The sequence below is a fragment of the Phodopus roborovskii genome, unplaced genomic scaffold (assembly GCF_943737965.1).
Source record: "Phodopus roborovskii unplaced genomic scaffold, PHOROB, whole genome shotgun sequence".
NCBI classification, from domain to species: domain Eukaryota; kingdom Metazoa; phylum Chordata; class Mammalia; order Rodentia; family Cricetidae; genus Phodopus; species Phodopus roborovskii.
In genome coordinates, this window is record NW_026126651.1 from 6,369,520 (window position 1) to 6,385,297 (window position 15,778).

Genomic DNA, 15,778 nt, shown 5'->3' on the forward strand with positions numbered 1-15,778 from the left:
ATACCATTTCACTCTTGTCAGCTTAACAAAGATCAAATGGAAAATATTTATCAACACAGGCATAAAAGAATAGTGAAATCTCAAAAGTATGCAGGTGGCTCTATGAGTTGCTACTGTTACAGTCATATTTCTAATAATTACTTTTCTGGGTATTCAGTTTGAGAGTTCTGGGTATTCACTTAGGAGAGTTGGAAATATTCATATATATAGCTTTGTAAATTTTAAGGCCCTATAATTTGCTGAAGAAGGTTGAATGACGCCTATGTTACTTGGGGGGAAAAAAAGTTCCCAAATGCATGGCTTTCATTTAATCAAATTACTGAACAGCAAATACTAGTAAGACCACCCAGGCCCCGGCAGCAGCTTTTCCTGCAGAATCTGGTCTTCTCTCGTTCTTAGGCACATACCCAAATGATCCACATCCATGCAACAAAGACATGTGCTCAACTATGTTCATAGCAGCATTATTTGTAATAGCAAGAACCTGGAAGCAACCTAAATGCCCCTCAACTGAAGAATGGATAAAGATGATGTGGCACATCTACACAATGGAATACTACTCAGTGGAAAACAACAATGGAATCTTGAAATTCACAGGCAAATAGATGAAATGTGAAGAAACCATCCTGAATGAGGTAACCCAGTCACAAAAAGAGGAACATGGTATATACTCACTGATATGTAGATTTTATACATAGAGCAAAGGATCACCAGCCTACAATTCACACTGCCAGAGAAACTAGGATACAAGGAGGAACCTAAGAGATTCATACAAGGTCCCTCACAGAAGGGGAAAGGGACAAGATCTCCTGAGCACATTGGGCGTGGGGGGTTGGTTAGGGAGTGAGTGAAGGGAGAGTTACGATAAAGAAAGAGAAGGGGAGGGGAGGAGAACATGTGTGACCAGGAACACTGAGTCATGGGACAAATAGACGAGAGCAAAAAAAGAGATACCATAATGGAGGGAGCCTCCATTATAGGTTTAAAGAGAAAACTGACTCTAGAGAAATGTCCACAGACCTACAAGGATGACCCCAACTAACAATCTGAGCAATACTACAGAGGCTACCATAAATACCCTTCCCTGATAATGAGATTGATAACTACCTTATATGTCATCATAGAACCTTCATGTAGTAGCTGTTGAAGCAGAAGCAGACACCACAGCTAAACACTGAGCTGAACTCCTGGGATCCAGTTGCAGAGAGGGAGGAGTGATGAGCAAAGGGGTCAAGATCAGGCTACAGAAAGCCACAGAGACAGTTGACCTGAACAAGGGGGAGCTCATGGACCCCAAACTGATAGCTGGGAATCCAGCATTGGAGTGACTCAGACCCCTGAACATGGGTCTTAGTCAAAAGGCCTGGGCAGTCTAAGGGACCTCTGACAGTGGAACCAGGATGTATCCCTGGTGCAGAAAAGGACTTTGGGAGCCCATTCCCCATGGAGGGATTCTCCCTTAACCTAGAGGCAGGAGGGAGGGCCTAGACCTTACCCCAAATGACTTGGCAGATTTTGATGATCCCTCCTGGAAGTCCTCACCCTCCTTGTGGAGTGGGGGGGGATGGGTGGGGGTGACTGTCAGGGGCCATGGGAGGATGGGAGGAAGAGGGAACTGGGATGGATATGTAAAATAAGAAAAAATAAGTTTAAAAAAGAGGAAAGAAATCCCCGTCCTGTAGAAGAGAGCACAGAGAAGAGCCGTGTCGTGTTGGGCTGTCCTCTTCGTTTACTGCACTCCTCTTAGAAGCCCTCCATTGGACCTGCCCATGCTCCACTCCCTCTCAGCAACAGCACTCAGAATTCACCTTCACTGCCTTTCTCCTTCCTCTGGCCAGCAACCATCTCAGATGCACTTCCCATCGTCATTATGTACACCTAAGTGCTTCCTGCTGCCCAACGGGGATGTGCATCATGTTCATTTCAATGTCCTACTAACAAACTTCAATTATTCGTGCATGCTTGAGTAATCCTGAATACATTCAGGGCTACCCACCAAAGAGGCTTAGGAATAACAAGAATTTCTCCATCACTTGTCTACGCCTTCTGTTGCGTTTGCACTTTTACTTTCTACATCTTCCAAATCATCCAACACTATAAACCTGCATGTATACATTCATTCCTTTAAAAAGAGAGACTACCAGGGCCTAACACAAACTAAGCATGACACTGTAAATTGTTCCCAACTTGAATTTCTGATACTCTGTGAGACACTTTTTCTAAGTCTTGAGTTATTGCTTTTGCTAAGCACAATGATGAACAAAGGGGGATTGAGGTGTGCTTACCTCATTGTTGATTTTAAGTATCTGACCAAAGCAAAACTAAGTCACGGAATAAAAACATTAAATTCTGCAGATCTATGTCTGGCACACTTGGCACATGCTATGATGGCATTAATTCCAATAAGCTCAGACATTGCTGCCTCTAGTCTTACCTCTTGTGGCCACATGGCTCCTCTCTGTGGCTGGTTCCATTAATTCCCTGCATCATTTCTCTTCAGGCATTCCACATGCCTGCCCTCTTCAATATCCTTGAGTCTCCAGCTTAGATTTTTCACTCACAACTTTAAACATTACCTGTCGGGAGATTCTTGCAGGAATCCAACTATGTTGCTTATTGCCAAGAATCCCAGGACTCCTTTAAAATCTATGACTCCACCTCTTTTCAGTTTAACATCTGAACAAATCACGTCTAATCCAATCCCTTCCACCTCTAAAATCCACAGGCTCATGATGATCTGAAAATACAAGGACCATTCAGTGCTCTATTCTCAAAGCAAGAATTAAGAGGCACAACACAATTAACCCCACTCCTGGTACCAAGGAGACAAGGAGGATTCGAGGAAGTAGTCAGGAGGAGTCCACATGTAGAGACGGGGGGAGAACAGACACCAGCCTCACTCTCCAGTAAGATGAGACCACGTGGAAACACTTAGAGTAATAGAAATGGGTTAATAATTAAGACGGAGCTAGCCAATAAGAAACCAGTACATTATCAAATACAGAGTCTCGGTGTGTTAATTGGGGCTGGCGTGGCAGTGGGACTGGCGGGACCAGACTGGCGGGAAAACCTACTCGTAACAATTAACAGCCTAACATTTCCTAATTGTGAAATCCAAAACCGATAAGATCAAAGCACAACCAAAATCAGGCAGGGTAAACACTGTCCTTCAGTTCAAGTGCAGCCATCTGATGTTCATAACCACTTGGGCCACCCACCACAAGACTTGGGGAGCCTCAATCCTCCAAATCTGCTTCTAGGAGCACACATAGCTTCCTCAGCCAGCTCCATTATGTGCCCAAAGCCCTTTTTGGCTGATATCTGATTGTTCTGGCAACTCTACTATCCTGGAATTTCCCTGACAACTTAAACATCACCTTCACAACTTTATACAGTGGCCTCCCTGGTAGTCCTCTCTGGGTCCAACACTACCACACTGCCTGACCTCAGCTGCCTTTTATGCCCCCCTGTATGTTTGTCTTTCACAACTTCAAGCCCAGTACAAGGAAGTTCTGATGCCAATTTGAGATGAAGCCTCAACTCCTAGGCCCACAGCTGTTAACAGCATCTGTGTTCAGACCCTAAGGAAACACTTTCCTATTTTCCCCGTGATGAACCCAAGGTTTCTGCTCAATGATACTAATCTCTTTGGCAGTTGCAGCTTCGACATTGTCTATACACGCCTTTCCAACAATTTAAGCTTGTCTAACACATCTTTTCTTCATCAAACAAATTAACCCATTATCTTTAAATTCAACTTCACTAAAGCCAGGATCTCCAAGAAAACACTGCAAGAATGGTCTCTAGCCCAGTCCCTGACAGGCTCCTTGCTCCCCTCAGAACAGCATAAGCTGGGGTTCTTTTCTGATCCTGTGACAAAACATTCTGACCAAAGGCAACTTAGGGAAGAAAAGGATTTACCTGGTTTATGCTTCTGAATAAGAGTCCATCTTCAGAAGGAGTCAGGACAGAAATGTAAGCAGGAGCTGGAAGGCAAATGCCATGCTCTAAGAAACAAACAAAATAGAAGAGGGAGGTCTCTGAAAGAAGAAAGCTGAAAACTTAAAATTCAGTTTTATACCTTCCTGGAACCTAGGGAACGGAAGCCTGGAATAGGACTGATGTCAACTGTGCCTGCTTATTCTGGGCTAGGGTGACGGGGGAGACTTTCCTGAAAGACATTTCAATGGGAAGTGTCCCACAGATAGTGATTGTGACTTACGTGTAGGCATTCAATCCCACATTGTGGTTTTAATAAGGATCGGGATAAACAAATAGGCCAAATAAATGTTTAGTCAGGAAGAAATAACTTACAACGTAGACACATGAACACCAGCAGGTTCCGCCGGATGCTCTCCTATCCATGTCCTGCATGCAAGGGAACGCTCCCAGGCTCCTCCTCAGACCTAGTTCCCCAGGTCACTTCTGCCCCTGGCTCCACCCCCAATGGGCGTGGTCAGTGCCACAGAATCCCTCTACAGTCCCACGCATTGGTTTTCAGTTGTTTTAACATTTTAATCTAAATTAATTTTAGTGTAAAAGAAAGTTGGAAAGTAATCGATAATGTATTGGTGTAGCTTCTACCTACTCTATAGTAATGTGAACCCCACACTGGTATAAGACTTCAACAGAAAGGGTATTTGATGTTGGTAAAACAAAATTACCTAAACTATAGACCTCAATAAAACATCATTTTGAGCATCTCATGTGTTGCAGGGTTCTGGGCAGGGCCAAGGCTGGATGTTGGAGCATGTGCAGAGGGAAGATCCTGTCTCTATACAGGAAGCAATATGACCCAAGCAAGGCCAGACATTCTCCTTTTACAACAACTCTCAAACACTACTAGAGATCACATGTGAACCCAGGACCAAGTTCCCAAGGACCAGCCATTAGGATTCACCCCTCAAAAGCCCCACAGACCCTCCCAAAGCCATCATCCTGGCTGAACAGGTGTCCACTAATTGGTCAACAGAGTTAAGCCACATCCAAAGCACAGCGTTCTTCCCATAACCTCCAAGGTACTTGTCCCTCTTGTCTTCCAGATGAAATCATATTTTTTTTTAAAAAAAGCTGGATATGTGCTCAAAGTGCCTGTGATTTTTAAGAATGTAAGGTTAAATCATAGAAGAACAGGCTTAAAATTCAGAGCATTTATGCTCCAAGAACATAAGATTAGCAAATTTTATAGAGCATGTTATATGAACTGGCACACATGCTGACATCTGTGGCTCATGAGGTGGGTGGGCCAACACACTTCTTTGTACTGATGAAATAAAATAAAAAGCAACATTTCTGTTCAGAGGTGCTAGTATTAACTCCAAATATGGGAGGAGAAAGATCACTGACCCAAATCATTATAGCCAAGTTAATTAAAAAAAAAAAAACAAAGCAAACATTTTGATTCAAGTACATGGGCTGCTGCCCTCCTAGGATGGGATTCAAGAATTCAGCACTGGATGTGATGGGGATGCTCTTCTGTATGCTGTGAATGCACGTTCCTCTTATTGGTTGATGAGTAGATGCTGATTGGCCAGGAGCCAGGCAGGAAGTATAGGTAGAGACCAGGAGAGTTCTGGGAAGAGGAAAGGCAGAGAGGGGCCACCAGAAAGATGTCATGTAACTGACGAAAGGCATCATTGTAAGCCAAGACGAAGAGGCAGTACATAGTTTAATTGAAATGGGTTAATAATTTAGAGAGAGGGGAGAGGACAAGACCAGGCTGCAGAAACACATAGAGACAGCTGACATGAACAAGGAGGAGCTAACGGGCCCCCAGACTGATAGCCGGGAATCCAGCATGGGACTGACTCAGGCTCCCTGAATATGGGTCTCAGCCAGAAGGACTGAGCAGTCTAAGAGACCTCAGACAGTGGAGCCAGGATGTATCCCTGGTGCACAAAAGGACCTGGCGAACACATCCTCCATGGAAAGATACTGCCTTAACCTAGAGACAGGAGAGAAGTCCTAGTCCGTACTTCACATGACTTGACAGATTTACATGACCCCGCCTGGATAGCATAGCCCTACATATGGAATGGGGGTGGGGGATGGGAGGGGGCAGAGAGGGTAAAAGAAAGGGAGGGGGAACTGGGATCGACATGTAAAATAAAAAATAAATAAATTTTAAAAAATGAATAAATAATTTAGAGCCTGAGCTTAATATAAGCCTCTGCTTATTTGAGATTAAGGGGCTGCAGGACCAGGTGGGACAGAAATCTCCATCTACATTTGATAGAGCTCAGGTGTAGGGGGTTTTCAAGTAGGGGAAGTAGTCGGGGATACAGGATTAGAAATTAACATGTGGTTGAAACAGGGTAATCACAACGGGTAGTCATAACACGGTAAGCATAGGTGGTCACGTGACCATTTGAAAACGGCATTAGTGTTGCAAGACGGCTAAAAATAACTTTCTGAAACAAAGACATGATTACCATTCCTGGAACAGTCCGTACGGAAACATTTGTTCTGAAGGTACGCAAGTCGAATCCCTGAGAAGCAGAGGTTTAATTGTAAACAGGACTGAGCGTAGTTTGTCTTTGCTGTATCTTTGCCTTGAAGATGAAGACTGGTTCTTCGCTAGTGAAGGAGTGTGAAGATGGGTAAGGGTTGGAACTTAGGTCACCTGCAGAGGATTCAAAAAGACTGTCAGCTTGAACGTCCTTTGGAAGGAGACCACACTGAATTCAGCACTGCTGTGGAAGTAGCAGGAGAGACAAGCCATCACCACGCACAGCCTGCAAGGCGGCGTAGTCTGCCTAGGCCTCAGTTACACAGTCACAGACCCCAGGCTGGCACTCTTTGACATTGCTGGTTGTGGGAACTGTCCCTTAATGGAGAGAAGAACAATTATTTAAGGGAAGGCAGACCAGTCAGGATGGGGTGGGACAGGCTGGTGTGTGAGGCATGACATGATTAGGACTCGGGTATTCACTCACACAGCTCAAGCTGATTGATACTACTTGACGTTGCCAGCTATGATGGGAACTGGTCCATCAATGAGGGAAGAGTAATTATTGGACACAGCTAGACCTAAAAGGATGGGATGGGAGAGGCCAATAAGAGTGTAAATGGGGCAGGTGCCAAGAAACAACTTAGTGGGCATCTGGACCTGGACCCAAAGGCTTCTGCTGTGTGACACAAAGACTACTCAGCACTTTCATAAGCCTCACACCTGGGTCAGACACATTTCCTCAGATCCTGAAGGCAAATCCCAATTTCAGAGCAAGGCAGCCAAGTCTAGAATCAGTCTACTAACGGGCCTTCTTCATCCTTGGGAGAAAGGTAAGGATATGCTCCAAGAATGTTCAGAGTGGTACTGTCATGGGCTTTCTCTGAGTTCCCACCCATGTGTTGCTACTACAAAATGCAACATGCAGGGTCCGGGGCTTCCTCCTGGGGAGGCATGACAAAGAAGTCTCCTTTTGAAGCACAGAGATGACCGGCTTAAACAGACTTTTCTTACTTTCCTAAGATCATTCCTATTCATCTCTGTTGTTTCTTTAAGGAAGAAGGTTGTGTGGCCATTTTGCTTCCCAGGGCAAAACCCTGCACAACGGGTTCATTGTTTGTTGTTTCTCAAGGCTGATCTGCAATGTTTGCGTGTTGCCCTCAAGAAGGAAAGGATGGTTATAAATTGAACAACTGAAGAATAGCACAGGAAGTGTTTGTTTACAAAGATCAGGTCTTAGGGACAGAGGAGATGCGTGGAGAATAATGATAAAGCAAGAGCGTGAAGAAGGGAGCTGTCCACTGCTTGCCTCTCACGATCATCAGGAGAAACTGGTACTGGAGAAGGAGAGATGAGCCGGAGTGTTGCTCCTCTGAAAGCCTTGTTGCATTTCCCCACTCATCTCTGACTATCCAATTTCTGGTAACGTGCTTGTCATCTGATTCAGACAGAATGCAAACTGGGGTCCCTTTTAATGTAAAGCTCAGGTAATTCATTAAGAGAGAAAGTAATGGACTTGGTCTCTCTGGTAGCCTATAAAAGTCTTGAAGGTCTCTCAACCATGGGATCATAGTGAGATTTTTGCTGTCTTTTCAAAAAAAAAAAAATAGGGAAAAGAACACAGAGAAAAGCATCAGAAGAGATGCAGAGAGAAAAACTCGAGGATATGATATTAATGTGATTTCAGGAAGCCCATTTTGTACATCTAACTGTGCTTCCCCCCAGAGACAATACCACAACGCATGTTGTTTAAGGAAAGCATGTCCAACCATTGCCACTTTTATGCTGGTCTCATTGTTACAGGAAAACCACAATGTTCTTTGTGCTTATTTATATAAATGATTTATACAGAAATGGTTGCTTTTTCTTTTAAAATAGTATTAAACCAGGAAAACATCTTGCTTCATTCCCATTTTATCGTAGGACACATTATTTCAGTGTTGTCATGAGAATAGTAGGCAACCAAGAGTGAAGGTTTTTCAAAATTGTAGTCCTCTAGGTATTACGATTTAAATTAATTACAAGTCCTGAATAAACAATTCTTAATCCCATAAAACATTTCTGCCACATTATACACACTTTTGTTATCATGTAAGTGGAAAGCCAATGGAATAGGTTTTAAAATAAATACAGCCACATTCTCCCAAAGCTCTTGCTTACCCCTCATTAGCAAACAGATGCATGGGGAAGTTGTGTCCCCAATATCTGCTCTTGTTAAAAGTGGCGTCTTACTTTTCAATTGTAATAGTAACAGTTTGATAGCCTAAACAATACTTACGTCCAATGTTTATATGAATAGTTTAACAGCTAAACAGTTCTTAAGCACTTAGATAATGACCCAGTCTAATTCATGGGTAGCTTGTACCCACCACATCAGTGGAAGGGCTGTGGCCGTAACCACTTCTAAAGCTATTCCATTGTGAACTGATATTGTACAAAACATTGTAATGTCCTTTATACTCACTAAGCATGCTTTATGACCTAAAATATGATGTATTACAGAAAAAAATGTATATGGGTTTCTGACAAGGATATGGATTCCTCACTTTCGGGTGAACTGTTATAGACTATGTCTCAGTTGGGGTTTTATGGCTGTGAAGAGACACCACGACATGTGCCTTTGCACATAGGTACAAGTCACAACCAGAACAAAATTTACTCCAAATTTTCAACTACCCTGAACTCATGGTTCATTTGCTCATTTGTTATAGTTGTTTGTTTGTTTGTTTGTTTGTTTGTTTGTGAGGACAGAGTTCTTAAATCTTTCCTATAACCCTGCAGAGAGCAGGACACTGGTGACATAAAAACAAACACAAAAGTGCTTAATGTCCTTCAAGGCTTCTCTGCCTTCTAGTTTTCAAATTACAAAATGAAGACTCGGCCCTTCTAGCATAAGAAGTGTGACTGTTGGCACCCAGGTCTTCATAAGAAGTGCCATTCCCTTCGTGACTCTTGTTTAAGATTCCGCTTTCCCCGTTTGATAGACCCCTTACAGTGAGACAGAGGGCAGCTACAGCTTTGCCAGGGTCTTCCATATTCCTACACCCGAGAACAAACCTCAGCCTTGGAACAGAAAGAAAGTCAGTGTCAGTAGAGACAGAGCTCACGGCCCCCAGACCGATAGCTGGGAACCAGCATTGGACCGACTCAGACCCCCTGAACATGGGTCTCAGTAAGGAGGCCTGAGCAGTCTAAGGGACCTCTGACAGTGGTACCAGGATGTATCCCTGGTGCACGAAATGACTTTGGGAGCGCATTCCCCATGGAGGGATTCTCCCTTAGCCTAGAGACAGGAGGGAGGGCCTAGTCCCTTCTGCAAATGACTTGACAGATTTTGTTGACCCCTCCTGGAAGGCACCACCCTCCCTGTGGAGTGGGGGGGGTGGATAGAAGGGTAGTGGGGGGGGGAATGTGAGGGAAGGAGGGAAGGAGAGGGAACTGGGATGGATGTTTAAAATAAGAAAAATAAATAAAATTAAATTAAAAAGTCAGTGTCAGAATTCAGTCTCTTCCTTACGCAGCATAAAACATCAGCAACTGTACTGCAACCACCAGCTACCCCAATATCACTAGAGGCTGTAGTCTGCAGATAGACTGAATAGTAAAAACTGGATTTAAAGAAGTTTCTAGCACTTTGGGGATTGGATAAATTACTTAATCTCTGCAAGCTTGTGAACCTATGCCAGACATTCCCACATAGCCAGGTGGACTTGACAGAAAGTACCATGTGCTCATGTCTCTATTTACTCTGTAGGAGCACCAGCAGAAAATTCCCAAGCATGGATCTAACTACACCGTCCTGGAGCACTGCCAACACAACAATGAATGACAGCGACTACATTGAAAACGTATTCTGTATCAACATGGTCAATATCCTGAATATTCTTATTGGCACCATTGCCGTGGTTGGACTGGCAGGAAATGCCATAGTGCTGTGGCTTCTGGGATTCCAAATGCACAGGAACGCCTTCTCTGTCTATGTTCTCAACCTTGCTGGGGCTGACTTCCTCTTCCTCTGCTTTCAGGCTGTGTACTTCCTGAGAAATATCTTTGCACAGTTCCATATCAGCTACTTCCATATCCCCATCTTTCCCTTCACTGTGTTAATCTTTGCTTACCTTGCAGGTGTGTGTATGATTGCAGCCATCAGTGTCGAGCGCTCTCTGTCTGTGTTGTGGCCCATCTGGTATCACTGCCAACGACCAAGACACACATCATCTGTCATGTGTGCCCTGCTCTGGGCCTTCTCTCTACTGTTAAGCCTCCTGTTAGGGAAGAGTTGTGGCTTTCTGGTTAATTATTATGACAGTTCTTCCTGTAGGACTTACAGTTTTATCGCTGCTGCGTTTGTAGTAGTAGTATCTATGATTCCTTGTGGATCCAGTCTGGCCCTGTTAGTCAGGATCTTCTTTGGCTCACAAAGGATTCCTGTGACCAGATTGTATGTGACCATTGCATTCACAGTGCTGGCCTTCTTATTCTTTGGTCTTCCCTTTGGTATCGGTTGGTTCTTCTTAGATTGTGTTGTGGAGTTGCATAGAATTTTTCCTTGCATCTGTGAAATGACAACTTTCCTATCCTGTGTTAACAGCAGTGCCAACCCCATCATTTACTTCCTTGTTGGCTCCATTAGACACCACAGGCTGCAACGGAAGACTCTGAAGATTCTACTGCAGAAAGCCATGCAGGACACTCCTGGGGAGGAAGGTGGAGAGACGGGTTCTTCAGGAAATCCTGGAGATCAGGAAACAGTCTGGTGTCGCAGTTAAGTGAATCCTTGATCAGAAAAAAAAAACTGCTTGGAGAATCAACTTGGCCTTTATCTATGTGGGCCATATTCACAGCCTTGTTCGGTTGGTTCAGAAAATTGTTATTTTGTAGAAATTGGGTAAAATGGGCTTGTTAAACAATTAACTGACTGCAGGGCCCTAAAGCTGTCTCATGTGTAACCCTTGGGATCAAATCACTTGGGGCCAGGACAGCTCACGCTGTAGAAAAACCCTCCCTCCAAAGAAGGCCCAAAGCAGGTCAGGATTTCTTTGGTCATTGAACTTGATAAAGATTAACTGAATACTATACTTTAAAGAAATGTCCCTATATTTTTTTTTACAAGTTGTTTTCTAAATGTTAAGAGAAATGAATTGAAATTCCCACAATTACAGTTTACTTTAATGTCCTCACATTTTAGAATATATGTATAATTTTAAAATATTCCTTACATAAATTGCTTAGTAAATAAATAGCACCTTTAAGACTGCCTATTCTAAATCTCCACCCACCAATTTGAGTCTTGGACTTCACCTGTCTGCCATCTTCAGCAATGAAAACATAAGGTCAGGTTTTATACATTAACATCAAGCACTCTTGAAGGTGGAGAGAGAATGTTTCCAGTTCCTTCCCTTCCTAATGCCCTGGTTAGCATCCCTTAGTCAAGCCTTCCCTCTTCTTCCCTTGTCTTTTCCCTGATTCACTCTCTGTGACTGTCTGACCCCTCATGAAAAAAAAAACTTTCCATTGAGTGTCATTGAAATTATTTCCCCTTGAATGCATATCATTCATAACTTGAATTATGAGTGTTCACATTTTTCGTAAGTATTAAAGCTTGGTAGGACCGCTTAATTGCTTCCTTCCATTGGAAGTTTCTAAGTATATCCTGGAACCATGTGAGTGATAGCACAAGAAAGAGATCACATCAAGCTCAAATTATCTGAGTCCTTTGTTCTAAATGTGAAGTGTCTTCAGCAATATGGACCTACCCTCAACCACTAAGAAATGATAAATGGTTACATCTATAATTCATATTGTTTTGGGAATCACAGGGATTACCCTGACCAACAATTCAAAAAGTGGTTTCTCATGCCTGAAACCAGTTCTGTGGTAATTGTTGTCAACCCAAGTGCATGAGACTTTGAGATAGAAGGTAGAACATTAAGGTCTGAGTATCAAAAATCTTAATAGGCTTATGTTTTAAATGCTTATTGTCTAGCTATCTTGAGAGATTATATAAACATTAGAGCCTAATTATTGGGCATAACTATATCCAGATTTTATCCAATGACAGGAACTCCTAACTTGACAATTGGGGAATATCATATTGTGTGTGACTGTCACAACTTCACAACTCATTTATCTGTTATTGCATGTCTAGGTCTCCCGTGTACTGAATGTTGTTACTAATGCTCCAATAAACAAGTAACATGGTTTTTTAATGGTATAGAAGCCTTTGTCAATTATTTTATTTAATCTGATATATATTTATTTCATAGTGGGCATCTGGAAACAATATGAATTTAGAGTATTTTGTTTTCTCTTTGCTGAAATTCACTACTATAAATCACTACACTTCAATTAGTATATGGTACAAAGAGAAGACAGATTATTGGGACTTATGGTTAGAAGGCATGATATATGATTTAATTGCTCTGTGCACCTGTATAGAATGTAATAGAAGTGGGGATATATGAACGAGAAAGAGTCAGAGCAGCCTGAAGCCTGGGGACTGTCCCAGCGGACCAAGCCATCCAGAGTCTCCCTACTCAGCAGTGCTAGACCCGCCTCCATCCATGTAAGGAGGTGAATGTGGGCCTGTTTCTGGACCACTTCCAGTGCCCTGCTCAGAGCCTCCTGAGGCCTGTGGATTACACACAGGGGAACCTGTCTCAGAGTGCCAGGCCATCCAGAGTCTGCCAACATTGCCTTGCTAGTCCTGTCTCCACCCATGGGAAGGAGAGCCATTGGAGTATTGGACCTACTTACATCCACCAAAAGAGAAGCTTAGACCAATGCCCACTAGAAGAGAGAGACAATGCACTGGTACCCACTGGAAGATGGGATGGGAAGACGAAAGGATATGAACACATTCAACAACAGAAAGATCTATATGACCCGACCAGAGTTTAAGGACTCCACACCAGCAAGAGCTGAAATTCCCAACAGACATGAAGCAGAAGACAGCAACCCTAAAAGCAAATTGATGAAGATGATAGACACCCCCAAAGAGGAAATGAGAAAATCCCTTAAAAAAATGGAAGAAGAAAACGAAAAAAAAAATCAAGAATTGGAGGAAAATACAAACCAAAAATTGCAAGAATAAACAAATCTCTTAAAGAAAACAAGGAAAGCCAAGAAAAACAAAACAAAACAGCTATGGAAATAATTCAAACACTGAAAGGCTTGAAAACTGAAATAGAGACAATGGGGAGAAAAACAGTCTGATGTCTGAGGGAATGCTGGAAATAGAAAAGCTAGGCACCCACATTCATAAAAGAAACATTACTAAAACTCAAATCACACATAAAACCTCACACACCCCATTTTCAACACTAGACAGGACCACCAGAGAGAAACTTAACAAAGAAACAAAGGATTAACAGAAGTTATGACCCAATTGGGTTTAACAGACATCTACAGAACATTCCATCCAAAAAAAGGGGGGGGGTATACTTTCCTCTCAACACACACATGGAACCTTCTCTAAAATAGATCACATACTCATCAAGATAGCAAACCTCAACAGATACTAAAAAAAAAAAAAAAAAAAAAAAAAAAAAAAAAAAAAGAATAACCCCCTGTATCTTATTGGACAACCATATTTTAGAATTAACAACAACACAAATTGCAGAAACCCTAAAAACTCATGGAAGCTGAACAATGCACAATTGAGCCATTCCTGGGTCAAGGAAAAAAACAAATTAAAGACCACCTAGAATTCAATGAGAATGAAGACAAACATACCCGAGGTTATGGGAATCTTTGAAAGCAGTGCTAAGAGGAAAGTTCATAGCACACATGAAAAACTGGAGGATAGTCACATTAGAGAATTAACAGCACAACTGAAAGCCCTAGAACAAAAAGAAGCAAACTCACCCCTGAGGAGTAGATGCCAGGAAACAATCAAATTGAGGGCTGAAATCAATAAAGAAGAAACAAAGAAAATAATGCAAACAATCAATGTAAAAAAATGAGTTGGGTCTTCAACAAAATCAATAAGAGAGACAAACCTTCATCAAAAGTAACCAAAAGGCAGAGAGAGAACATGCAAATTAACAAAATCAGAAATGAAAAGCAGGACACAGCATTGGACACTGAGGAAATCCAGAAAATCTTCAGGTCATATTTTGAAAACCTGTACTCAACAAAATTCAAAAACTTAATGCAAATAGACAATTTTCTGTATAGATGTCATGTACCAAAATTAAATCAAGAACAGATGAGCAAGTGTATAGAACTATAACCCCTAATGAAATAGAAGCAGTCATTAAAAGCCTCCCAACCAATAAAAGCTCAGGGCCAGAGGGTTTCAGTGGAGAATTCCACCAGAAATTAAAACAGCTAATACCAATAATCCTGAAAGCATTCCACACAATAGAAGCAGAATTATTGCCAAACTCTTTTTGCAGAACTACAATTACCTTGGTACCCAATCCACAAAAAGACACAACTAAGAAAGAGAACTATAGACCAATATCCCTCATGAACACTCATGCAAAAATATTCAATAAAATACTCACAAATTGAATCCAAGAACACATCAGAATCCACCCTGATCAAATAGGCTTCATCCCAGGGACGCAGAGATAGTTCAACATATGAAAACCCATCAATGTAATTCACCACATAAACAAACTGTAAAAGAAAAATCAAATGATCATCTCACTACATTCTGAAAAAGCCTTTGACAAAATCCAACACCCCTTCATGATAAAGGTCTTAGAGAGATCAGGGATAACAGGATCATACCTAAACATAATAAGAGCAATATACAGCAAACCAACAGTCACCATCAAACTAAATGGATAGAAACTCAATGTGATTCCTCTAAAATCAGGAACAAGACAAGACTGTCCACCCTCTCCATTCTCTTCAATATTGTACTTGAAGTTCTAGCTAGAGCAATAACACAACAAAAAGAGATCAAAGGGATACAACCTGGAAAGGAAGAAGTCAAACTCTTACTATTTGTGGATGATACAAGAGTTTACATAAGTGATCCAAAAAACTCTACCAGGGAACTCCTACAGCTGATAAACACCTTCAACAAAGTGGCAGGATACAAGATTAATTTAAAAAAATCATTAGCCCTACTATATACAGGAGAAAAAGGAGGTGAGAAAGAAATCAGAGAAACAAACATCGCCCTTTACAACAGCCACAAACAACATAAAGTATCTGGGGTAACACTTACCAAGCAAGTGAAAGACCTATCTAGCAAGAACTTTGAGTCTTTAAAGAAAGACATTAAAGAAGACACCAAAAAATGGAAAGATCTCCCATGCTCTTGGATAGGAAGGATCAACATAGTAAAAATGGCAATCTTGCCAAAAACAATCT

General features: G+C 42.0%; 1 protein-coding gene across 1 annotated transcript; it reads left to right on the plus strand.

Moving 5' to 3' along the window:
- The first annotated feature begins 10,127 nt into the window (after positions 1 to 10,127).
- LOC127213789 (mas-related G-protein coupled receptor member B4-like) lies at positions 10,128 to 11,217 on the plus strand. The gene is given in 2 exon segments (XM_051174246.1): positions 10,128 to 10,193; positions 10,195 to 11,217. Coding segments are annotated over 2 exon segments (1,089 nt in total).
- The last annotated feature ends 4,561 nt before the right edge of the window (positions 11,218 to 15,778 follow it).